General features: G+C 33.2%; 2 protein-coding genes across 2 annotated transcripts in view; one reads left to right on the top strand and one right to left on the bottom strand.

The window, feature by feature from the left end:
- LOC129002904 (proteoglycan 4-like) overlaps positions 1-23,350 on the top strand; it is a 38,083-nt gene extending 14,733 nt beyond the window's left edge. The window contains exons 8-22 of the mRNA XM_054431021.1: positions 78-122; positions 797-838; positions 1,159-1,197; positions 2,524-2,595; positions 4,532-4,582; positions 6,962-7,054; positions 9,913-9,996; positions 10,558-10,647; positions 12,818-12,976; positions 13,725-13,808; positions 14,966-15,055; positions 17,122-17,205; positions 18,454-18,528; positions 19,107-19,172; positions 22,904-23,350. Coding sequence (XP_054286996.1) covers positions 78-122; positions 797-838; positions 1,159-1,197; positions 2,524-2,595; positions 4,532-4,582; positions 6,962-7,054; positions 9,913-9,996; positions 10,558-10,647; positions 12,818-12,976; positions 13,725-13,808; positions 14,966-15,055; positions 17,122-17,205; positions 18,454-18,528; positions 19,107-19,172; positions 22,904-23,080 — 1,251 coding nt within the window. The 3' untranslated portion in view covers positions 23,081-23,350. The remainder of the gene's footprint in view (positions 1-77; positions 123-796; positions 839-1,158; positions 1,198-2,523; positions 2,596-4,531; positions 4,583-6,961; positions 7,055-9,912; positions 9,997-10,557; positions 10,648-12,817; positions 12,977-13,724; positions 13,809-14,965; positions 15,056-17,121; positions 17,206-18,453; positions 18,529-19,106; positions 19,173-22,903) is intronic.
- A 1,229-nt stretch (positions 23,351-24,579) lies between these two features.
- LOC129002279 (uncharacterized protein K02A2.6-like) lies at positions 24,580-25,266 on the bottom strand. The gene has a single exon (XM_054429964.1). The coding sequence runs from the start codon at positions 25,264-25,266 to the stop codon at positions 24,580-24,582; it is 687 nt and encodes a 228-aa protein (XP_054285939.1).
- Between the last annotated feature and the right edge of the window lie 1,932 nt (positions 25,267-27,198).

Genomic DNA, 27,198 nt, shown 5'->3' with positions numbered 1-27,198 from the left:
TACAATAAGCAACGACTGATACAAATTAGAGGCATATCATTTTTTTTTTTTAATTTAATTTAAAAAATATATTGCAGATACCTCCTACCACAGGGCCGACACCCGGACCGAGAATACCCAAGGTAAACAACAAATCTTTTACTAATATATGCATGATATTATAATAGTCAATAGTTCATTTTATTTATGGGGCTAGTTGTTAAGTGACTAGTGACCACGGGCATGTAGCCAGTTACCAGTGGCTAGTAAATAGTGGTAAGTTGCTAATGGCTATTGTCTAGTGGCTAGTGAACACTCACTCAATGTTATAGCTACAAGTGGCTAGTGGCTAATGGCTCCTACAGCACCCAACCATTTATTTATTAATTTTTATTTTCCACGGCAATGCCATTTACAATAATAACAATCAGTTAAGATTATAAATAAGATTATATAAACTCCAAGACTGACTTAGAAACTATACAACAAAACAACATTTCATCAACAATTGCATCAATACAATCAATCAACAATAATAGCTATAATACTATAACATAACAATAACAATGCAGAACGGTTATGAATAACAATGACAATGATAATAATATGTATATCTAAATCGTTTATGTTATCGTGAATGTTATATGAACCATTGTTAGGGGCTAGTGGGTAGTGAACATTGACTGAATGTGGCTAGTGACTAGTGATTAGTAACGAGCGACTTAAGATAAGTAGCTGGTAACTAGTGACTATAAATTTGACACTTAGAGGTTTATCAGTTATGTTGAAATTTAATTAAAAAAAAAATATATTGCAGATACCTATTTCCGCATGGGCGAAACTCGGACGGGGAACACAGGTAAACGACAACTGTTTTTACTAATATATGCATGATGTTATAATGGTCAATAGTTCATTTTATTTATGGGGCTAGTTGTTAATTTACTAGTGACCACGGGCTTGTGGCTAGTGACCAGTGCCTAGTAAATAGTGGTCAGAGCCTAATGGCTATTGGACACTGACTCAATGTTAGCTACCAGTGGCTAGTGACTAAGGATTAGTACCAAGTGACTAAAGATAAGTAGCTAGTAACTAAAAGTTTGTGTAGGTTTTTCTGCATGTATAGGTTTATCAGTTATGTTGATATTTAAGTTTAAAAATATATTTTTGTTTACTCAGGCTCCTGAACCACGGCCGATACCCGGAACAAATGAAGTGGTAAACATAACATATTTTTGATAATATATGCATAATTTAATATTAATCAATAGTTGATTTTATTAATGGCAATTATAACCTAAAAATGTTTAGTAAATTTCACGAGTTTGGAATAAGTAATTAACATAGGTCTTAAGATAAGACCTATGTCCTATATAATCCTAGAACTTAATGGATTTTTTGTTGGAATGTCCCCACGGACCAAAACACTATACGTTCAAACTCAAAGCCCTTGCAGTTTGAAATGTTCATATTCATTAATAATAACTGTTTAGTCAGTAAACTTAATATTGCATTACAAACATGGTCATTTCTCCAATAAACATAAATTCATTTAATTAGTTGGCCAGTCATTGTTTTAACTGTGAGGATGTCAGAAATAAGTAGTTATATCGTTTGTTTCTATTTATGTGCTTGCCATCATATGAGGATTAACTGTTATGCAGGTATCAGTAATCAAAATGGTACAAACCGAAACTATTTTAGTTGAACCTTAAAACCATATATTGGGTACCTTATCACTAGTTAGAACTGTACCCCTCTATGAGAGATAAGGTATATTTCACCCTAGGGATTTTAAGCTTTAAATGTAGAAGCAGGTATATAATGGTTTATAACTACATTAATGTTTTTTTTTCGATTTCCCTTTAATTGGAAAAATATGTAAATATCGAAGAAATGAGAACCTAAGTCATGAAGCGCGTTTGTTGAAATTATCGTTTGTTTGTAGTAGCCTAAAAAGATTATTTTTTTAATAGATACAAATCAGGTGATAGAACTTACATTGATTTAAATTGTTAACTTCATTCCAATAAAATGGTGAAAATTAATTGCTAGCCCTTGTATTATGATGTATTTATTTAAAACTAATTTAGTCACTTCTTTTATCGATAGTCAATTTTGTTTTCAACTACATTGGGTTTTACTGCTTTTGCTTTTTTATTAAAAATTATAATTAATTATTTTGATTGAGATAATTTATACTGAAACTCTGCAACACTACTAAGTGTTAAAAGCAAATGTTGTATATATGGTAAAATGAAGATAAAATTATGTTTAACCAAAAATATATTGGTTTTCAATCATGTATAACATTGCATCAAAGTGGCAATAATTTGAGCAATGATTTCATATTAAAGTTTCACTGAATTACCTAAATGGCCACTTTTGTTGTAAAATCACTCGTAATTCGCATTAGTGGATAATGAAAAGCTATATCAAGAACAAATTGCTAAGGCATCTAAAAACATCAAAGGTAAAACAATTTAAAGTAATCATGTTTATTAGCGTAAATGTTTAATGAATTTCAAATGTACATTATTGTAGCATCCCAGTGCATCGAGTGTCGACAAGTCCTCGCCTGCAATGATCTTACCACATGTCCCTCCACCCATGTCTGTAAGTTGAATATTTAAAATAATATTGTTCAATTTGGTCATTACGTAGTTGATAAACTACATTTTCATCTAACTACACAGCTCTTGGAGCTCGTTAGCTTAGAATTTTGGTACATTGCCGATCTTAATAAATTAGCTAAATAAATTGCAGAAACCGATTGCAGAAGCGGGCAATTAGAGCTATATTTTCTTTAAAAAGACGACAAACCTGCAAACCTTTTTCTCAAACTGCAAACATCTTAACGTTTCCATCACTTTACATCTACAAAACCTTGTTATTCCTAAAACAAAACATCGACAAGTTCAACAATTCCCATATCCATGCATACAATTTAAGAACTTCTTATAATCTTCAAGTCCCTGTCCACTGTACAAACTTTTTAAAAAATCTCCGTTACAATGCAGTAAATATCTTTAACCACCTTCCAACGCATCTAAAGGCAGAGTCAGACCATCTGAAATTCAAAAGAAAGTTAAAATCTTTTCTATTAAATAAATGCTACTGCAGCGTCCGTGACTTCCTGACTGACGGCTAGAATCTTATTTATCTTAATTTTCCTTTAGACAGATTGATTTGTAAAAAGTATGTTTAAGTTAATTTTATTATTTTAAGTTCAATTCCAATGCATATTATATTATTTTGACCTAACCTATACATGTAATTGTGTCTACTTGGTTCAATAAACGAGTTATTGAGTTATTAAATTATTGAGTAGCTCTAATAATATATTTTATAACTAGGGAGTAATGTGACTAATTTTGGCCCGAACACTAGTATTACGATCGATGCAAAGATAAGGAGAGGAAATAAGTCAAAATTATTGAAAATACAACATGTGCCCGTGTGATGAACTATAATTTTTGTCAAGATGCTAAATTTTTAACCAAACAAAGTTACGACATGAAAATATTTTTCATGTAATGAAAACCTCTCTCAAAAACTTCCAAATCAATTTAAATTTTGCTAATGTTAGCTGCTTATTAGTTAGTGATTAAACTATTGCGCCTAACACGTTAGTGATGATGTTCATTATTATATCGATATGTCGAACTATATACAACAAGGCAAATATTTGCAATAACTGATAAAATTGTGTATTTAACCACCATGACGTAAAGTGACTCTTTTTTACCCCAGCTCAAGTTTTATGATCGCCAAAGGCGAGGTCGGAAAATGAGAGGGGGTTGAAAAGACACTTTTGGCCTGTGTGATGAACTGTATTTTTCCTCATATTGCATCAATATTTGAACAAACCATGTTAGAAAACAAAAATAGTTTTCATTGATAACCTATCAAAATTACTTCTAGCTTGTTTTCAATTTAATTTGCTAACGGAAACAAGCTGGGTTTAGTTAGTGATTTAACCGTTTAGTCTATTACGATTGTGTTACATCGTAATACACATTATTACACATTATCGTATTATCCATTATAGTATTATACCATCGATATGTAAAAATATTTACAATGAGGCAACAATAAGCTACAATCGTTAAACAATCGATATGTAATTTTGATGCATGTGATTGTTTAAAATAAAAAATTACAACTGAATTGACAGCAGCTGATTTTAACTCTTTAAAAACTAAAAACTCTAATTACTCCCTAGGGAGAAAATGAGCTGCTTTGGGCCTGCAACACATGTATGAAAAAAGCTGTTTAATTGCAGTATGACGAATAAATACGATAGTGGTTCATGACTAGTGACTGTCGACTATGACTAGTTGTTACTAGTGGCTAATGACCAAGGACTTTTGGCCAGCGACCAGTGGCTAGTAAATAGTAGCTATTGGCTATTTAGCCCGATGCTAGTGAACCTTGACTAAAAGCTAGCCACCAGTGGCTAGTAACTAGTGGTAAGTACCCGGTGACTAAAGGTTTGAAAGTTGGAGGTTTATCATTTGTGCAGGTATTTAATGTTAAAAATATATTCCAGACTATTCCGGGTCTTCCGAACGCCGGACGTTATTGGAACAAAAATCCATTGGTAATCGTCTCACATTTTACTTATATATGCACTATGTAATAATTTTCGATAGTTAATTGTTATTTAAAATAATAAATATAATGTATTTAGCGAATTTTAAAAGTTGGGAATACGTTATTACCGTAGGTCTTATGGTAATACCTGGACCTGAGACCAAATTACTTTTGAATACGTTATTACCGTAGGTCTTATGGTAATACCTGGACCTGAGACCAAATTACTTTTTTTGTTTGGATGTCCCCAGAGGCCTAAAAACCATCCGTTAAAACTCAAAGCAGTTTTAGTTTGAAATTTTCATAGTTATTTAAATTAATTGTTTAGTCAGCTTACTTGAAATTTAAGTGAACTGCCTTTTTGGTTTGATCCCACTTTATCACTAGTTAGAACTATACCTCTCTATTAGAGAGAAGGTTTTAAGCTTTAAATGTAGATGCAGGTCTCATAGAAGGTATATAATAACATCACTGGGTTTTCAACATTCCATAAATTTGGAACATGTTTATGCTTTACCCACGTTCAAAATAAAATTCACGAGCTGTCTCACAGACAACCAATGTAAAAAAGTTTAAAGTTGCACGATGTTCAAATATTATCAAGTTTAAAAGAATAGTAACTGCAATAAACGTTGTCTTATACAAGTTCTGGACGTCATAAGATTGGTAGCTGTGAAACAGCGCACTTTACACTCTTTAAAAAGTAGGTGTTATACCACACAGCCAGTTGCATGACGTCCAATAGCTCCGCGCTGTCCTATGACGTCCAGAGCGCCTGCACACATAGCCAGTTGCATGACGTCCAATAGCTCCGCGCTGTCCTATGACGTCCAGAGCGCCTGCACACATAGCCAGTTGCATGACGTCCAATAGCTCCGCGCTGTCCTATGACGTCCAGAGCGCCTGCACACATAGCCAGTTGCATGACGTCCAATAGCTCCGCGCTGTCCTATGACGTCCAGAGCGCCTGCACACAGTGAACATGTGTATACCGACTGTTGTGCATAGTGAGGTTTTTGTTAACCTAGCTCCGTGTGCAGGTTATCTGGTTGTAATTTTTTGGCAAAATTTCTTTTAGTATGAAAGTAAAATTTAATTAAATTCAAAACTGAACATATTTTGACGATTAAAGAATTTACAGTAAGTTAGTAGGCTAGATGGATAATTTAACAATTTTTGAAGTCTTTCGAGAGCAAGTTACATGTATTGTTGTTAATTGTTATTACAGCTTGTTTCTCTCAAATGGCACGTTGTTCTTGGACCTTCCTCCACGGTTTTTCCTGTCTTTTGGTAAATTTCCGTGAGCCGCTCCTCGTCCCTGCACATGGAATCACGCTTACAAGTCGTTGCCTGTGTGCAGGTGCGAGGGCGTGGTTCACCTGTCAGTTGCTTCCAAATAGGAAATAGTAATGATTCATATCTCTTTTTTAAATAATCGAAGTTCCAATCTAGTTTGGTTAAAAGACGTTCCTTTTAGTAATAAAATATTTAGTAATAAAACCTTCTCAGCGCACTCTGTTTGTGGCTCAAACATACAGCGTATATTTTCACTTCAAAACTCGTAACAGCTTCAGCATGGGAATGGAGTAACTACTTTTATCAATAGTCAATTGTGTAAATACATTGGGTTTTACTGTTTTTAAAATCTTTATTTGAAATTGTAATCATCGAGATTTGTCCTAAACTTTGAAATACTGCTAAGTGCAAATAAAAATGTTATAGATGGTAAAATTAATCTAAAACTAATTCCAACCAACAATATATTGGTTAAAATCATGTATAACATCACATAAAATAAAACGAAAAAAAACATTGCCACAAACCATTTGAATACCCCCTCCTTTTGTTGGTAGTGGGGAAGTCGGTTGAAAAAAGGTCGACCAAAAGTTCAAAATAATAGCTACAAAAGTTTCGCCGACTTTCCTAAATGTCCACTTTTAGTATAAAATAACTCGGTTTACAGGAGTTATTCTAAAACTCCATTAAAAATTGATAAATTGTGCTTAGTATCAAATAACCAACCAAATATTAAAACTAGAGAGTACTAAGGAAACTTTGTATTTAATTACAAATCAAAACAATAACAAAGATAAAAAATAATAACCTAATTTATTTTTTTAATCAACAGTTCAATTAAATTATAAAAGAGTGCACAAGACATTAGAATCAGTTTTGTAAATAAGTAATATTGCTTTAGAAATATGGTAACTTGCTCCAAAGATGCCACAGTTGAGGCGTATTTCGCATCGGTGGTTGATGAAAAACTATTATCAACATCAAATTTTAAATAGGCAACTAAAAACATCAGAGGTAAAAAAATTTAAAGTAATTATGTTTATAAACTAGCGTAAAATGTTTAATGAATTTCAAATGTACATTATTGTAGCTTCCCAGTATTGCCTCGGGTGCTGATAACAAAGATTCAAAGTCCTCGCCTGCACCAAGCTTACCACAGCCAGCCATCACTCCGCCCGAGTCTGTAAGTTGAATATTTTTTACAAAAAGTGTTTATATTAATTGTTCACTTTTAATTTTTCTTGGCCTACATTTTTTGTCTAACTAATCGAAAGTTAAAAGAGATATAAAAAAATTTTAAATCTAACTGTCTTGGATTTTTTATTTTAACATTTTTAGTCAAGTTGAAAAAAATAGCTTTAGCCGTTATTTTCCTGAGACTCCTGAATTCTACTCACTAATCAGACTACTCACTAAAAACCCCCTCTGCTCTGTTGCACACAGACCTGGAATTGTTTGTCACATTACTTCAATTCAGGCCAACATGTGACCTAAGCCCACAGGGCTCGCACCGTTTCTGGCATTATTATTATTTTTTTATTACCTACACCACATCCCGGTCAAGAACAAGCTTCTTGGCGCGGAGAACACTCTGGATGTAATGTGACACACAGGTCCAATTGTCCTCACCCTCCATCATCATCGGTATAACCGTGTCCACCGACAGCAGTCCTATGAACTGTTGAGCCTCCAAGCGGGGCCTTTCCCAACGCTGGCAGTGGAAGAAAGTGTGTTCCACGTCATCGGGAATGCCTGGGCAGTATATGCAATCGGGTGACACGGCTTTGCCATCCTGAACAAGTACGACCGGAAAAAGCCGTGACCCGTCAGAAATTTGGTGAGGTAGAAGTTTACCTCTCCGCACCACCGATTAACCCAAGGTTGGACTTGCTGTATCAGTCGCCTGGTCCAGAGCCCCCTTGTCTCCTGTTCCCAGCTCTCCTGCCTTGTTTAATCTGCATTTAGTAGGTATTGAATCAGTATTGGATTTCGGGATTATCTATTCTTATCCTTATGACTGCCAAATATTCTCATCATACCAGCCTACATTGGTCAGGAAAGCATTACAACATATAAGTGACCTTCCAAAGGTTTGTGCATGGTCTAGAGACCATGGGTTAAGACCCTGAAAAATTTTCCGCTACGCTCTTTGTCAATGCAGCAATCTATGAGCAGCTGAAAAAACACGGCCTCAAAGTCACAGTTAATAATTCAGAGCTATAGATAAATACCCCCGCCGCAGCAAACCTGCCGTCTAAGCGAATTTCCATTTGGCTGAATTGATTTTCAATCGATCTATTTAAATAACATAAGGTTTAACGAGTACCTAGGTTTGCTGCTACAAGGAAACTAATAAAGTGTGTGTTTTAAGTAAAATAATTATTGCTTAGTAGAAAATGAATATATTTGCCAAGTTTGATCAAAAGATATCCATAATCAAGCAAACTACAACATGTTACAATATTCTCCATAAGAATAACATGGGAATTTTAAATTTACAATTTTTTTAGTTTTCTCCGTAACCAATAACCGTACAAAAACACTTTGACATACTGAATTGTTTGTTTTTTTAAGCTCTTTAAGAAGGATTAGAGAAAAATTGGGAAATTTTGTGTTTTGAGGGTCAAAAGTGAGAAAAACCAATTTTTACCCCATAAAACCCCCCATAAAACCCTGTTCCCATGGTCCGATCATGCTGGATCGCGAACTCATTCAAGTTTATCCCGCATTACACCTTCAAACCAAATTTCATCAAAATCGGATAAAAATTACTCAAGTTATCGTGTTCACGGACACATATATATATAAATCTATATATATACCTATATATATATATATATATATACATATATAAAAATTTGAACGAATGGTGTTTTTGGCCTCTGGGGACATCAAAATGAAAAAGTAAATCGGTCCCGGGCCTAAGTCTTACCATGAGACCTACGGTAATAGCTACTTCCCTATAGGGAAATTCGCTAAAATAAAAAAATAGATACTTGGAGTGACAATTTACTGACAGCTGGTTTTTTTAACCATATCAAACAGATAAGCCAACGTGTTGTTGGAAAATTAAACGTGACTAATAGGTTTAGAACATTACTCTCAGCAAAATTCAAGTTGAGGTTAGTCAAATCCCCAACCTTATTTTCCCAACCAAATTTTCTCAACCTTAAATTACTGCTTACCTGTGTTCGGATACAGTTTATCATAGGAACAGATCACAATACATCACAGGCTCCAGAATTGCTCCCTAAGGGTTGTATACAACCTTACAAAATATGATCATATCACAAGTCACCGTAGAATGTGAAATACAATGTCCGTCCGAGAGATCTGTGATAAGCAGGTTGCATGCATCGTCCACAAAACACTGGTCACTGAGGAAAAACACGCAGTACTTGAAGGAAAAACTGAAAGCGAGGTCGGCCATGAGAGAGCGCTGAACTAGTAAGGACGTTGCTTGGCATATCAAGGATTGTTCTTGATGCTTGTAGAAAGGGGGTTTTCCTACTTCGGGCCAGCTCAATACAATGTACTTCCTTGCACACTAAAAGGACGGTCTTACAAAAATTTTAAGAATCGCCAGAAGAATTTGTAATTAATCTTATTTAAATTTCATAAACTATTGATTTAACTATTGCTATTTATTCAATTTTTAAAACAGTTTTGTAACTGAAATTTGCTCATGAATAAAGACCTTACTTATTTACTTATTTATTTAATAGTCAATTGTATTAATACATTGAGTATTATTGTTTTTAAACTCTTTATTCAAAATTTTAATTATCGAGGTTTGAGATAAGTTTTATTGAAACTCTACAATACTACTAATTGTTAATAGTAAAGTCAATTGATAGTATACTTAAAGAAAAGTTTTACCCCAGCACTTTCCCTGGGTACTTTTACCTCAGGGAATGCACTGAGCGCTTTCCTGGTGCTCCGGAGTTTTGCTTATATTACATTACCATACCTGATTTGAACACTTCATGGCAAACAATAGGGGAATGTTTGCAACAGGTAACAAAAGTTACATTTTTACAGGCTTCAGGAGCGGATCAGAAAACCCCTCCCATACCCTCATCTGTAGTAGGCTTTGACAAACCTGAAAACGACGAGGACGAAGTGGTACGTTAATTCTATACAATTAATTACTTATTCATTCATAAGGGGCTTGTGACCTATCTGAGCTCAACATCTAAAAAAGTGAAGTTTTTTTTAAGAACCAGGATATATAAAAGTGGGAGTTAATATGATAATAGTTTGTGGGACGCAATATTACGCTTCACAAAATCTCGCAATACCTTTTCAACTGTATTTTGAAAAGCGATTGGGGCTCAAACGTTTAAATATTAAAAGAGCACAATATAATAAAGTGTAATTATATTTAGTCTTGTATAAGAATCCTATTTTTTCACTATTTGGTTTCATAGAAAAACAACCATTAAAACCTAAATAAAAAAACAACTTGAGATAAAATAATTTATTATTCGCACATTAACAGACATCACTTCAAAACCCATATTTAGGTTCAGGGAGAACGAAAACTATTATTTCCACCAAAAACTCGAACTTGAAAAATTTGTAAAAAACAAGAGAAAGTGAAAAAAACTCCGTTGATTATAGTAATGTAAAAATTGTCTAATAGTGTTCAATCAACTTTAAACTCATAGCTTTACATTTTTACAGCCTATAAGTTCAGCGAAAGATGAAGTAAACCATCCAACTGTCTCTGCTGCAACAAACGCGCCTAAAGAAGAGAGTTCTCCAACTCCGCCTGTAAGTTTAATCTAAATTGTAAAAAGTGATTTTGATTTTTAATATTCATAAGTTAGTTTGGTCTCAAAACTGCTAAATACAGCTACTTCTATTTTTATTCCAACGGTAATTTATCAATAGTCGATCGTATATACATTTTGTTTAACAATTTTTTACTTCCACGTTTGGTATCATTGACAGTGGATATAGGGGTATAAGTTTAACACAGCCAAAATAAGAGAGCAAAAAGAGCTAAAAAAAAACCGTTAATGTCAAGATTATTTTTCCAAAGACTTTGGAAATGGATCAGAATACCTCCCCATAACCTCATTCGTATATAGCTTAAACAAACCAGAAAACAACCAGGACGCAGTTGGTTAATTGAGTCTAGATATTAATGAAATAGCTTATTCGTCATTGAGGGGGATATTTATTCGTTTTGAAGGGAAACCACAGTAGGTTAAAGTCTCAATTAGTTAGGGGCGTAATTGCATCAAGAGATAGCTGGAGAGCTGAGTGTCTAGGCAGAGCGCGTACTTCAGCTTAACATTCTCAATACCTCGTCGTTGACTTTGACCTTGGCAACAATAGCTTCTTTGAAACTGGTTTAGACAACCGAACCATTTCTTGGATGATAAAATGTAGAGAAAAGCTTATAGATCTCAACTATAAACCATGGATTGTCTACAAAAACCACACATGTTCCTTGTGTAATTTAAACGAGAATGAATCTCTTTTACACTTTGTGGCTAGTTGCCCTGTGTTCAATGACTTGCGTCTCTTGTAGTTTGGGAAACCGAAAATACGATATAAGGAGTTTGTGGATTATTTGAATGAGAAGGATTGGCGGGGCCTTGGAAGCTTATTATTTTTTTAATTGCATGGAAACTTAGATGGGAGTTAGTTAGGGCTTTTAATTTTTAAATTTTGTTATCTTAAAAACCATTTTTGAATGATTATAGACGATGTAATTACAATATGTTTACGGTATACATATATGTGCATGTATGCATACATGTGTATGTGTATATATGTATGTATATGTGTTGCCTAAAGAAGTGTTATTTTATTTTGTTTTAGTGCTCAGTATGTCGATATATGTGGGACAATGTTATTAATATTGAATGGACATTATGCCAACCCAGCAGACGGTCGTATGACCATTGTTGTATGTGAACTATGTATCAAATTATCGTATCCATGTCATGTACTGTACGTAATATGTATTCAATACGTTCAATAAGTTCTAGTACGTTTCTATTGTATTCAAAAAGGGGGATATTGAACCAGCTGAGCACAACGTTTGAAAAAGTTATGTTTTCAAAAACCAAGACCGTGTTTTAAATCAACAATATCTTGCAGTCACTGCTCCCGAAATGTATAAAATAAACTTAGACATTACCAAAATATTAGTAATGTTTTGTATAACTTATTAATCTGTTAAAAGTTAAACAAAATAATAATAAGGTAAATTTGTGTTAGGAGACAATACATAATTTCCGAAAATAAATTTTTATTTGTAAAATAATACTTATTGTAAAACTTAAACTTAACGACACATCCCTTACTTACTATACATTGTTTAAAATACCAGTAATGTTCGGAAAAAAGCCCAGTTTCATATTAATGGCATAATCAATGTCACTAATTTAAATAAGTTTACAATATTTCCCTAACATATATTTTGATAGTGAGATGGAATATTTCTATGTTACCAGTAAATTATAAAATCCAAGCGTTTTATAGAATGGTTCGTAGATTGTTTTAAATATTACCTAAAGCTTTTCGATGAGGATGAAATATATTAATAGTAGGAATTTATAATTTATAACTTACTTAATTAAAACTAAACTAGGCTTTTCTGCGAAAATACATTGTAACATTATGGGATTTTATTGAAAAAAAAAATTAATAATCAAAATTAAAATAAGCTGGAGATATAATTTTACTATCCACAAGCTAAATTTAATCCAATCAGCCCTCAGGTGTAGTATATATAGATATGAATGGATCCACACTCAAACACACACACATCACTTCAAAATCTATACTCGAAAATGATGATGACATAAATACTTTCTCCATATACCATGTACAGCGGGAGAAAGTGATAGAAAAATCCGTTTCCTCCTCTATATATGTAGCAAAATGTTGTTTTCCACATTAAACTCAGAGCTGTATATGTTTACAGTCTTTAAATACAGCGGCAGACAGGAAAATAGATTCAACCGACTCTTCTGCATCAATAGCACATGGACAAGAGAGTGCAGCGCCTGGACAAGAGAGTGCAGCGCCTGAACTAGAGAGTGCAGCGCCTAAACAAGAGAGTTCAGCGCCTCCAAAGACGCATGTGAGTTGAAACTAAATAAGAAAAACAATCTTTATTCGATAGAAGTATTTTAAAACCTCTTCATCGCATTCTTGGTAGCTTAATTAAACTTCGTCAATTTTCATTCCAAAACTGTCTTGAGTTTCAACTTGGGAATGGAATCACTTTTTCTAGCGACATTCAACTCTATTCATTGGGTTTTATTATTTTTACATTTCTACATAAAAAAATTGCATTAATAAAAGTTGTGATAAGTCTAACTTAAACCATAAACCATTGAAAGATATGTTTTTGTTTGGTAACATTAATCTAATAACAAATAGTTGTACTCACACAGCACTTAGTTAAAAAAATTATTTGTTCCAGATATTGTTTATTTCATAAAATAGTAATACTCGTACCTCGTGAAAAATATGGCAGCCGAAAGGTTATACATTAAGAAAACACGTAAATGTTTTTACCTTACAAAAATATATAGTTTGTTTATCTATTAAAAAGTTTATTGCTCCACGAGAACTGAATATGACCATTAGAATTAATTGTGAGATGAATCCTTAATCATATTTAAGGGTTCGTTCAAAATGTACAACCAATCGTAAATAGGATCCAACAGATTTAATTGAATTATTACAGTCTTAAAGATTCAATACATATTTCAAAATATACAGCTAGTTTTACCTCATAATGAACAAGCTAAGTAGCAAAGTAGCAATACAATACCACAAATGGATTCAAAACGACAGTTAATATCAAGGTTACATTTTTACAGACTTCAAAAACGGATCAGAAAACTGGCCCCATAACCTCATCTGTAGCGAGCTTTAAGAATCCAAAAACCAACCAGGACGAAGTGGTAAGTTGAGCTTAGATAAAAAAATAACTTATTTATATATATATATATATATAAAAATTGAGTTTTTATATATATATAAAAATTTGTAGTATATATAGGGGAAGTGTATACTATCTTAGTACAAGATGCCAAAAAGTGATTGTAATAATTTAAAGAACAAAAACTTTCTTTTAACCTCCTTTTTTTAAAGGAACAAAGAATTTTTGGTTTCTGGCAAAGTATAACATCCAAGCATTTAATGATCATTTACTGTATGTATATACTGCCTAAAAAGCTTTTTTGTAAAGGATGAAATTAGATAATAAGAATAGGAGTTTATACACTTTGTAAATATTTTTTGTGGAATACCTTGAAAAAAAATCAAAGGATTTGACTACAAACTATTTACTCTAGAAATATTTACATTACTATCAGCAACATTTTACAAGCTTTCTCCCATTAGCTTTTCAACGACCCTAATCATTGATAAGTGGTAGTCACGAATTGTGGATATTTATAGGCACGCACTGTGGATGCGGTACTCCCTGTTGTCGATTAACGTCTGCACTAGTGAGTACTACGACTGTCCACAGTACTGACCTGATAATTAGACCAATTCGTAAATTACAAGGCAAAAATGTAATTTGGATTCCACTTTAACCTGAAATCCCTTAGTTGCCATTGGCTGTATGGGCTATTAATTAACAGCCGAGTCTAAGGAAAAATTTTGGCCTCGGTCACTAACAAGACTACAAGACCACACCACTCATCCTACACTCATCTCCATTCATACTTGGCTTAAATTGCCTACATTCGTACGGTTGCCGTTTCAAAATACATTGTTGAAGTAACTGATGAATACATAATGTTACGGTCCTTTTCAATTTAAAGGAAATGAATAAAGTAAGTTACTTTTTGGGGAAATCCCAAAAACTTCAATAATTTTTTAACCGTATTTTTCACAATAGTGGGGGTTTCTTTAAATGCATTCATTCATTAACTTTGAATTAAAATGGGCCATAACATTAATTCAATCAAAATCGGGTTTGTGTGAAAATCTTTTATTCATAGTTTATGAGTTGAAAGGAAAGTCCGTTTCCTCTTCTATACTTACGCAGCAACTAGCTACACAAATGTGTGTTCAATCCACATTAAACTCACATCTTACATGTTTTCAGCTTCCAAGTACAGCAGGAGATAGACAAAATGGTTTAACCGAATCTTCTGCAACAAACAAGCCTGAACAAGAAAGTTATCCCAACGGGCCTGTGAGTTGTGTCCAAATAGGAAATAATTTTTAAATAATCAAAGTTGCACGTTAGTTTTATCCAACAAATCCCTTATTATCAGTATCAAGACTACATCACCTACCTCTGTCTATGGATTTTATAAACAACATATACCGTCATACGGAAGGTGTCTCAAATTGATTATGGAAAAATGGCTTAAGGTACAAGGATGAAATGAAACTATTTCCCGCTAAATCCAAGGAATAACGTAAATTTTAAAAATAGTTGTTTAGCCTCCGGATTACTGTATTTATACTTAAAATGGTTTACAATACCTGCATATAGTAATCCTTTGTTGCTGATTTAGGCAACTAGTTTCGGTTCTTGTTTTGAACCATCTTCAGGCCTCAAGGTGTCAAGTGATCACTTCATTCGTAGGTCGTTAACAGAGTTCAATAAATAAAACATATACCGTTCCGTGTATCGTGTTTTGTATATGTTTTATTTATTGCACTATGTTAACGACCTACGAATGAAGTGATAACTTGACACCTTGAGGCCTGAAGATGGTTCAAAACAAGAACCGAAACTAGTTGCCTAAATCAGCAACAAAGGATTACTATATGCAGGTATTGTAAACCATTTTAAGAATAACGTAAAAATACTTTTCAACATACTCCTGATACAGGGTGTGCCAAGAACTGAGGGTCACTAGATTGAATCTCGGAATTTTCAAAAGTAAATATATGCCATGTTATACATCACCTTAAAGGTATTTTATAGACAATCATTTTGGCAAAAACAGAAAAGCTATTACCTTTTTCCGTTTCAAAACGGTGGCAGTTTTTTGTGGGAAAAATCAGTATGCTTTTATGACTCTGTGTTTCATATACCAATGCACTTAGCCCTTCTCCCGTTGAATTTTCTTACTCGTTATGAGTTTAGCTTTACTGTAAAATGCTACAAGTAACGATATTTTGAAATTTTTAAATATTCCAAAAAAGTTAGTTTTTGAAATTTTGCAAATGCCCATTGTTTAAAATTTTCATAAGCAACATATATCAAGTGACACTTCGTTTTATAGGTTTTTTTTTAATTCTTAACAACTGTGTAATTTAAGCTTACTTCTTATTTGTTTTTTTTTGTTTTTATTTAAATAACTAAAAACCTAATTTTCCTATATCAAATGCATGTTATTTGGGTTTAACACTAAATGAATTGGGGCCAATAGTGTTAAACCCAAATGACGGGTGTTTTTTTGGCACACCCTGTATCGAAAAATGTAAAAAATATTCTTACGTTATTCCTTGGGGTTCTGATTTAGCGGGAAATAGTTTTATTTTATCCTAGGACGTTAAGCCGTTTTTCCGTAATCAATTTGAGACACATTACGTGGGACACCCTGTATATTCTTTCCAAAACTGGCTTTTAGCTCAACATGGGAATGGGGTAAATACTGATACCAACAGTTACTTTATTAATGCATTGGGTTTTCCTGATTTTAAATGTTTTCATAAATTTGTTACATTGACAGTTGAGATAAGTTTCACTTCTCCACAATACATAAGAAAATATATTTCTCCTAATTTAAATATCGAGTCTAATACGTCTAATACCCGACGGCCTGAAGGTTGTTGCATCTAGCAAAACATTTAAAGAAAAACTTAAAGATATGTATACAAAAAAAAATATTATTGTCTAAGTATATAACGGCCAAATAGTAGAATAAGATATTTGGCATATTCACGAAAGTTGTTCTGAAAAGCTGGTGTACCAGAGAAACGCTTAATAAAGACATTTATTTATTTATTTACGTGTTATTCACACAGCACATAATTAGTTACAAATTATGTATAATCGTATCAAGTAAGTGTAATATCCATAATTTACTTAAAGACCTTAACTAAATAATGACTTAAATATTTTTACTTACAAATATATATTGTCTCTTTGTACAACAAAAAGCATGATTGTAATAGTACGAACTAAGAGAATTAGTGAAACCGCAAAATATAAAATGAAAATTAAACATTTAATATTGATTAAGGGTTCTTTCTATACGTACCAAATTTTAAAAGCGTCTTACCAAAATTAAATGTTTACAGAATTCAGAAACGGATCAGAAAACTGGCCCCAAAACCTCTACTGTAGAAAGCTCTAACAAACCAGAAAACAACCAAGATGTAAAGGTAAATAGGGTCTAGTTAATAAATAGCTTATTCATACACAAGGGGTATGTGAACTTTCAAGCACAACATGTCAAAATGTGATCGTATGTTTTTAAGAATCAAAGCCGCTTCTTAAATATCATATATTTTTCGGTCTCTGTTTTAAAAACGGATCAAAAAAACTAAGATATTCAAACAAATATAAAGTAATTATCTTTTTGAATATTTGTCCATTAATTTGTTATTTCAATCAATCTGTAAGTTTCAATTCATAATAATAATAATAGCAGGCCTAAGGTTAATGTTCATTAACATACAGTCCAAAAATAATCATGTCAGAAAATACGTATTGTTTTGTAAAATAATATTAGTTAAGCTTAAATGTAACCACACATCCGTAACTTACAGGTATGATAATTTGTAAATAGTATTTGACAAAAGGTTAATGCCCAGCCGTTCTCTGCTGCCGCCTCTAGAGGTGGGGTGGCAAGTCAGTGCCCCCCTCCTCACATATGACGCCAAGCCTCTTTCTCCCCACCTCCTAGATACCGTTGCAGACGTGGGGGGGGGGGGTTTAACCCGATTGTTAAAATAAATTTAAAAAACGGTTTCTTACTACTCAGCAAATTTTTCGTCGTTACAATTTGTTTACAGAAACTATTTACTTTACAGATATTTACGTTACTATCAGCAACCTGACACTTATTTTCTACAATTGGCATGTCAACTAGGCCTCCCTCAAATATTGGTGAGCGATGGGAGTAACGATGGTACTTTATGAGGAAATTCACTAAAACTGCAATGGGTTTTGAACCGTAATTTTTACAAAAGCTGGATTGTCCATTTTGTTTAAATTGAATAGTATCGTCATAAACTTAATTTAAATTTATATTGATATTTTAGATAATGTTTTTTCTGATTATTTGACGTGCTTTTATATAAAATTACCATTACAAATCTATATTTTTTTACTGCAATTAGCACCTACATAGCAAATGTTGTCAGATTAGGACCTCCAGTGTGGTATATAGCTCTGTATAAATGTACACAGCAGATACGTCACTTTGAAAACTTCTTATTTAGTTCAAAGTGGGACGAAACGTATATTTCCTCCGACAAATCAAACTCGAAAATGTTGATAAAATCAATACGTTCTCCATATACAGTACCATGAACAGGTGGTAAGTGAAGGAAAAGTCCGTTTCCTTCTCTATACCAATGTTGTAAACTGGTTTAAAATATAGAACTTACAGCTTTACATTGTTACAGCCGTCAAGTACATCAGGAGTTAAAGAAAGTGATTCAACCAACGAGCCTGATCCTGACTGTATTCCGGACGTGCCTGTGAGTGGAATATATAAAGATATAGTAAACATATTTATTTTTTTATGACTAAACTTTCATGATAGTTTGTTTAAAATCATTCCTTATTTTGTAGAAGTATTCTGTTGGTGGCAGAATTGAAATTTAAGTTTGTAACTCAACAACTCTAGTTGAGGTTAAATTAACTTAAAATCCTCAATACAAAGTAAGTTATTTTTGACAAGCTATTTAAACCCTAAACAAAACGTTGTATTCACACAGCACATAGTTTCTGATTTTGTATGTTCTGGACACTTAAAAAGTAAAAAATATAGTTTATTCATCTCAAAAAACAATTTGTTGTATGTGGTCAAACTAAAATTACCAAATGCACAAGTAGGAAATGAAAGTTTCATATCTATTTACAGTTCAATCCTTACGTACAACCGCTAATCTAATCCTACTGATTTTGTTAAACTATTGCTGTTTAAAAGGCCTAATGCAGCTAGTTTATATACAGCTATGTATACTATTTGGAGGAATATTTTTCTACACGGTAAAAGTATTATCGACCAATTAATTACAAAATAACAGATTATGTCATGCTCACATTTTTACAGACTTCAGAAACTGATCAGAAAAACGTTGACAAACCGAATAACACCCAAGACAAGAACCCCCCCAAGGTAAGTGATGTCTAGATATTGAATAGCTTATTTGTCCATAGGAATCATGAATAATGAATATGAGTTATTAATTTATTTATTTTCCCTTTCAAATGCGTTTAAAATTTATGTAATTAGTTATATCGATAATCGAACACATACAGTGAATAGTTTATGATTCTTCCCAGTCTGGTGAATATACCAACATTTAGAAGGAATTGATTTATGGTACATACAAAAGAAAAAAAATCAGAGCCTCCAAGACCATGCCTGTTGGGATTTCCCATTGTAATTTTTTAAATAAACAAAACAATGCTACGTTCAAAAATAAATGAATAAGTAAAGGAATACCAATCTTACTCAAAACACGAATATACTAACTTTATGTTATAAATAACACATTTTGTTAACTTTTAAAAATAAACATACTTTTAGAACCTACTCTATTTAAATTAGGTATCAAAGTGAAATGATGGCCTATTCCACTCAAGATTTTGTTACAAAAGATATATGAACCTACTTGTAAAAACTAAAACGTATTATGTGCTAATTGTAGCTATTCAGGAATAACTACACATGAATAACTTCATGGATCATCAACCCGTTTTTGAAGTTTTTTTTTAAATAATATATATATATATATTTGTTCTTTCAGATTTTAATGTCATCTCTTAGATAAACAAGGCCCAATGAACATAAAAGTCTTATCAAAAATTTGTTTTTTGGCATTGGAACTTAGAAGTAATCTTCGTTCTACAGCATTCTCCTGTATGCATTTTTCGTCGTCGTATGTTATCGCTTTCATCATCGATTGTTTTTAACTTTAAATATTAACAAAGATTTTTTGCGAAAATTTTCAAACTAAACAACGAGTGGGAACCTTCATTAATTTTATTTAAATTCTGACTAACATTGTTAGAAGTTATTGTAGTTGATAAATTAAATTTAAATTTATCGTGTATGCGCTACTACAAATAGAAATTCTATAATCAAGTTGGCTGTGCACAAGTGAAAAATATATACAAGTATGTTCCTAAGGTTATAGGAAACTCTAATCACATCGTTAATTTTCTTTTTGGTACTATTAACATACGTTTTCAACTTGAATCCTGATCTAAAGTTATACATTGGCATTTTAAATTGGATTGGTTCAATGGCAGAAGATTCTTTAGTTGGACAGGAATGCCAATTCAAATTTAAAAATCAAACAGCACCATTTTATATAATTATTGGCTCCGGATGGTATCATTTTCCCGAAGTTATAGTTAATAAAAGTGGTTAGTTAATATAATTGCGTGTAATGACTGAGCATTTCATTGCATTCCCCCAGTTTTGATTCTCTAAGTATTAAATAAAGAATCCGTCTATAAAATCATGCACTTAACAAATATTTACTTTACTATTTGTTTAGGTTTAGGCTAGGCTTCTTTAACTTAAATTGTATTATTTAACTCCAAACAAGAAATCAACAGTTAAAAAAGACCCACAAGAGTATTTTAGACCTTATCTGGGGTACCGATGGGTATTGTATTGTATGACTAGGCAAAGTAAATAATCGGCTGAATATCTCGTTTTGCCGGGCTATAGATAACTTTGATAAAATATTATTATTATTTATTGAGATGATGACGCTAACTAGGTGCGTATTTCAGCCCAAATATGTGTGAAGGATGAGTGCAGAATTGGGTAACATGATCCGTGTAGTATTTTTAGTATGATTATGAGTAGTATTGTAGTATGAGATCATTTGATTAGCCAGGATCTTATCTGTACATGTTTTGACTTACATTGATTTTGATTTATATTTTGACGGAAACGTATACGGTGCGTCTCAAATGTCCCACCCCCTGTTAATTTTTTATTAAAAGAGAAAACAATTCTAATATTCAGAGAATGTTTATATGATTAAAAAAGGAAGTCTTTGGTGTATGTAAATTTTCACCCCCTCCACCCAAAAAGGCTTTGTGGGTAAGTCGAGTTTAAAAAAAGTCAAAATAAACGAAAAAATATTATTGCAAACAAGAGGTCTTTTCGTCAATTCTATATAAGGTATCGCAGCTTAAAGTTTATTTATTTTCAATACCAAATAAAATACCTATCAATATCCAAACCTTTTTATTAGATTTATAAAAACTAACTCATCACTTACCTGTGAGTATAAATAAAGAAATTAATACTATTCGTATGAAAATGAGAAAAAAAACCTTACTAAAATTCTACAAAACCTTACCGACCTATCCACCTTTCGGGAATCTCATCGTCTAAAAACTCGCATACTCGAAATAAGATGGTGTACCATCCCATTGAAGGTTCGTAATCACCTTCTAGAGCAATGTCATTTATATCTGGTATACTGTCATTTCGTAATAATTCTAAGTATTTATCTCCATTTAAACTGCAATATAAAAGGTCCTACAACCGAGTCCACTAAAATCCTCACCCATACATTAATTCTTTGTGGCTGTTGCGTGTGAGCTTCAACCATCCAGTGTGGATTTGCATCTGCCCAGTAACGGAAGTTGTGACGATTAACCGTCCTATGTACCGAAAATGAAGCTTCGTAACTAAAGCATACCATAGAAATTAAATTAACATTTACCTCAATCTTTTGCAACAGGGTCTGACAAAATTGAATTCTTCAGTCAGGATCCTCCGCATTTAGTTCCTGGTGAAATTGAGCTTTATAAGAATTTATTTATGTCGTTTTAATATGTGATGAACTGAATGTTTTAAAATTCATGTGCAGTTGAACGAAGAGACTGATGGTGGGTAGGCTGCAAAATTGGTTAAAACGTAAACTTAAAACGTAAACTAATAGCTTCAGTCCCCACAGACGGGCGGCCCCATCTTGGGGTATCTTTGATACTGAGTGTGGTTGAAAATATTTGAACCAAACTACGAATGTATGTACTGTTGGTTGGCATATCTGGATGTGCATTCTTAAATCAACCGCCTGTCAATTTCTCCTTTTCTCACCATAAAACAAAATCATTTCTACCTTTATTTTCACCTCATCGAACCATTTTTCGGGTAATAAAATTACCTATTATTCCTAAAATAATTATTAAAACACAAACTATACCCTTAGTCTTTATCTTAGAAGTTTAAGATTAGCTTTTATTACAATTTGAAAAGTTTAGCGGCCGGGAGCAAACTAACAGAGCTGTTATCACAAAGTGAGTGCCTGGCAAATTACGTCAATCAGGGTCGCTACCCTTGCACTGTAACCTCGAGAAGGATTTAGCCTGTCATTGGAAACTGCCTGTAAATGTAAGCATTTCAATGAAAATTAATAAAGGTACTTTCTGCTCATGAATAAGTATCATTTCTTTATTTATTTACACAAATAAGTATTTTATTAGAAAAAAACAACTTTTAACTGCAACAACTTTTGATATGATTGACGTATGGACCTCTAGTTTGCGCCACAGCTTTTATTTTGTTGTGATCTTTACAATTATGTATAACTCGATAGGGGTTTACATTAGAAAGTTTCAACTTACACCCAATCTACCACTTTTAGGGGGAGGAGGTAAACATTTACATACACCAAAAACTTCCTTTTTTATCATATAAACATTCCTTGAATATTATAATTGTATCTCCATTATTAAAGACCAATAACAGGAGGTGGGACTTTTGAGACGCGCGGTATAACAATTTCATGACAGCCATCTAACATTTCTCTGAAAAAAGTTATATTGTAATAATAAACTATTTTAAGGTATTCTTTACTCTGTTTTTCCCTAAAGGAAAAGCTAACAGAAGGGGTACATAAAGAGCTACAAGCAACGGAAGAGGAATTACCTACACCACCTAAAACAAAGAAACGTTTTAGATGTATGCCCGCAGAGAAAGGTGAGAAGAAACAATGGAGGATCGTAAGATTCTTTAAAAGAAAAACTGAAAAACCAAAGCACAATAATTAGGAGAATCTTGTAGTAGAAGCAAATGCCATAGGCTATTCTTATTTCAACTGCTTGTTTACGACTTAAAGAGGAGGATTTGCACGAGATTATTATTACTAACCAAACAGGATTTCAGAAGTTAAAACAGGAAAGTAGTACATTTTCTGTGTATTCAGCTCAAGGTTTTTTGTAATTTCTTATAATGAGTCAAAATTTTCATTTATTAATTTTACAGCACTCGCAAATAAATGTATTTAAAAAAAGAAAAAATCAATAAACTGTTATTGTTTATTTTTTTATTTTTATTTAAATAATTACCCAAGCATACTACCTTGATCGGATGACCGTGGCTTGGCAGGATGGCGTGCGTTAGGCATAAGTGTGGCAGAGAGTGAATGTGTGTGAGTGTATTTGTATGTTTAGGGATTACGATTCTATTACTTTAGTTAATCATTATATTTGGTCTCGAATTTAAAATCATTGTGTGTTAGGAAATCATTATTTAGATTTACGAGGTTAACTGTAAGAAAGGACTATGTGGTCCTAATTGTTCGCCTCAATAAATAAGTATTTTTATTCATTCATTCAATCCTATTTAAACATAAATAAATGGAATGTCTAAGGATACATAGGTAAGTATGGAGTTTGAATGACATGTTACTCTTTAAATCAAAATTACCTTTAGAACGGTGGATTTAGATAACGTACCAAATATAAATCTACCAACGTAAGTACACCATATTGTTAAACACATATCTATACAAACACCTATGTTTTTTAAGTTACTATATTTTTTAAACCTATTCTTACACATTTGTGATCAATAAATAGTCCAATTGATCATCATAAATATGACATTCCAAAAAAATGGTTTGTTGTTTTTAGGAATTTTCGAAGGATGAATAGTTACATTAGGTAGTAAAAAAAAAATATTTACAAGTAATCTATAGATTTAATACGAGAGGCCAGTTTCTGACAAACATTCATCCTGTATGGACGCTTTTTATCAAACTTTGTGTTGACTCCCCTATGATTAACTCCTCTGAATTTCCCCAACAAGCCATTTAAATCATAAAGTATTCCTAATGAAAAAACGAATTTGTTAACTTATTTAGACGAGTTATTAATTGCATACTAAAGCAGTTGAGGAGCTAACATGCCGTTAGCTTAATATAGCAGACGACAAAATAATGTCACAATTAATTATGTCCTTATGTCCTTACATAACCTCGAGTCGTTTTTGTGAATGCAACTCCTATATTATAGCTTGAGCAACTTTAAAACATTGAAAGTGTTAAATAACTTCCCTCAGTTCTTCGTTGCACTATGTTTTAGGCATTTAATAAATATGTGTCAAATAAAGAAGTTTTATATTGATTAACAATTTTTATCTTAGGAATAAAATGTTACCAACTGAATTATTTGTAAATACAAAACAACAACAATCTCCAGATGATCTTAATAATAACTAAATAAATATAAAAGAACAACAAACATATGACATCTTCTCTTCCCTTTTTTTAAAGACACGTTCTTCTTGGTGGATTTATTTGTCTACCAAATGAGGAAAAACAATTAGGCTCAGTTCCAGGGTCATCAGATGTTTTGGGTTGTAGTTGTCTTAGCATTACCCCGTTGCGACGTAACATGCCTTCGTTTGTCTTAACTGTGTATGATCTTGGAGCTACTTTATTAACTATCTTCCCATCTTCTCTCCTATCAGGAATATACACATTGCATCCAATAGTGAATTGCTTTTCATCTCTCACTCCATGCCGTTTATTGAAGTAATCTGCTTGAGTTGCTCTATATAGTTTGTCCAATTCTCTAAATGTCTTGTGATCTACCATTTTAGGCTTGAGATCTTTCGTCAATGACGGTAGTCGGGTTCTTAGTCTTCTTCCCATCAACAATTCCGAAGGGCTGTACCCTGATGGACCTGGTGTTGACCTGTACTCCAGTAATGCAAGAGTGGGGTCTTTGTTCTTTGTAAGCATCTTTTTAAGCGTTTGGACTGCTCTTTCAGCTTCACCGTTTGCCTGATGGTGTAAGGGACTACAACAAATAGTTTTAAACCCAAAATCGGCTGCAAAGGCTCTCCATTCTGAGCTTGTAAACTGTGAGCCAGAATCAGAAATTACGATTTCAGGGATCCCATGTCGAGCAAAACAGGCTTTCATCTTCTTGATTAGTTCATCTACAGTCATTGTGGACACATTTATCATTTCCAAGTACCGTGAATAATAGTCCACAACAGCCAAGTATTTGCCTTTCCCAAAGTCAAAGTAATCAACTGCTATTCTTTGCCATGGATAGTCAGGAGTGTCTGATTGAATCATTTTTTCTGACTTTTGGTTTTGGTGTTTAGCACAAGTGTCACAATTTTCAATCAAGTTATTTATCTCTGTTGTAATTCCTGGCCAAAACACAGATTGTTTCGCTCGGAGGACTGTGCGTGTAGACCCGAAATGACCATCGTGCAGTTTATTAATGATATCTTTTCTAAGTTCAAATGGGATAATAATTCTTTCTTTATAACATATCAAGTCTTCTATTATAGATAGGTCGTCATTAAAGGTATACCACTTTCTCATACTCTCTGGCACACCCTTCTTATATTTAGGCCATCCATTTTCTGTGTATTTCACCAACATCTGACATTCTTCACACAGGATCTGGGCATTCTTTATTTGTTCCAATCTTGACTGTGTTGCTGGAAAGTTTAAAGATATTACCTTAATGTGTGCCTCTACCTCTTTTGTGAACTCATCTGTAGAATCTGGGATCGGCGCTCGGCTTAATGTGTCTGCTGTAAACATTTCTTTTCCGGGAATGTGTTCGATGGAGTAGTCAAATTTCATCAATCGCATTTTGAATCTCTGAATCCTAGCTGGCATTGTGTCTAGGTCTTTGCTTCCAAGGAGTGAAACTAATGGTTTGTGGTCTGTTAGGATTCTAAATTTTTTTCCAACTAAAAACTTAGAAAACTTTTCTGCGGCCCATGCACATGCAAGAGCTTCCTTTTCTATCTGGGCATATCGTCTTTCACAGTCCTGTAAGGTCCTTGAAGCAAACATCACTACTTTGGGAGATTTATCTTCAACCTGAAGTAACATTGCACCCAATCCATATGCTGATGAATCGGCTATAACAATAGATTCAGCATTTACATCATACTTAGTTAAAGATATTGATTCATTGACGGTCTGTATAATGTCTGAAAGGGCTTCTTGATGTTGACTTGTCCAACAAAATTGTCTATTCTTTCTAGTAAGCTCACGGAATGATTCAGTTTTATCAGCTAAGTTTGGAATGAACTTGTTCAGTTGATTCAACATACCATTTAATCGTCGAACTCCCGCAATATCTTTAGGAGGGGGAAGTTCCTCGAGTGCTCATATACGATCAGGATCGACCTTGATACCATCACAGTCGATCAGGTTTCCAAGAAACTTCACAGATGTTTGGGAAATAGAACATTTTTCTTTGTTCAGTACAACCTTTGCTTTTTTTAAGCGATCTAATACTTGAGTGAGCCGGTAATCATGCTCCTCTTGTGTTCGGCCATGTATAAGTATGTCATCCATGTGACATAATACCCCATCGATACCATTTAAAAGTTTAAACATCTGTGTAGTGAAAAACTCTGGTGCGCTTGTAATGCCAAAGGGTAATCTCTTGAAATAAAATCTTCCGAATGGAGTAATAAAAGAAGTTAGTTTAGCTGTGTCAGGTGATATTTTTATCTGCCAAAACCCTGACTGGGCATCTAGTTTTGAAAATATTTTAGAGCGCCCAATTTGCCCTAGTGTTTCTACTACATCTGGTAGTATTATCTTTGGCCGTTTAACATTCCTATTAAGTTCAGTGTAATCAACACACAAACGTAGACTACCATTGGGCTTGAGTACTGGTACTATTGGTGCACACCAGTCAGTTGGAGACTCTACTTTTTCTATCACTCCTAAGTCCAACATTCTGTTCAATTCTGTCTCCACTTTTGAACGTAAAGGAATTGATATGTTTCTTGGAGCTCGAACCGAGTGCGGTTGAGCGTTTTCGTTCAATTCAATCTTATATTCTCCTGGAATGCTACCCAGACCAATGAAAAGCTCAGGGTGGCTCGTTAATACAGAATC

The sequence above is a fragment of the Macrosteles quadrilineatus genome, unplaced genomic scaffold (assembly GCF_028750875.1).
Source record: "Macrosteles quadrilineatus isolate MER2022 unplaced genomic scaffold, UCM_ALF_1.0 Scaffold_9__3_contigs__length_116548681, whole genome shotgun sequence".
NCBI lineage: Eukaryota > Metazoa > Arthropoda > Insecta > Hemiptera > Cicadellidae > Macrosteles > Macrosteles quadrilineatus.
Note: the sequence above shows the minus strand (reverse complement) of the source record. Positions and strands in the feature narration are given on the sequence as shown.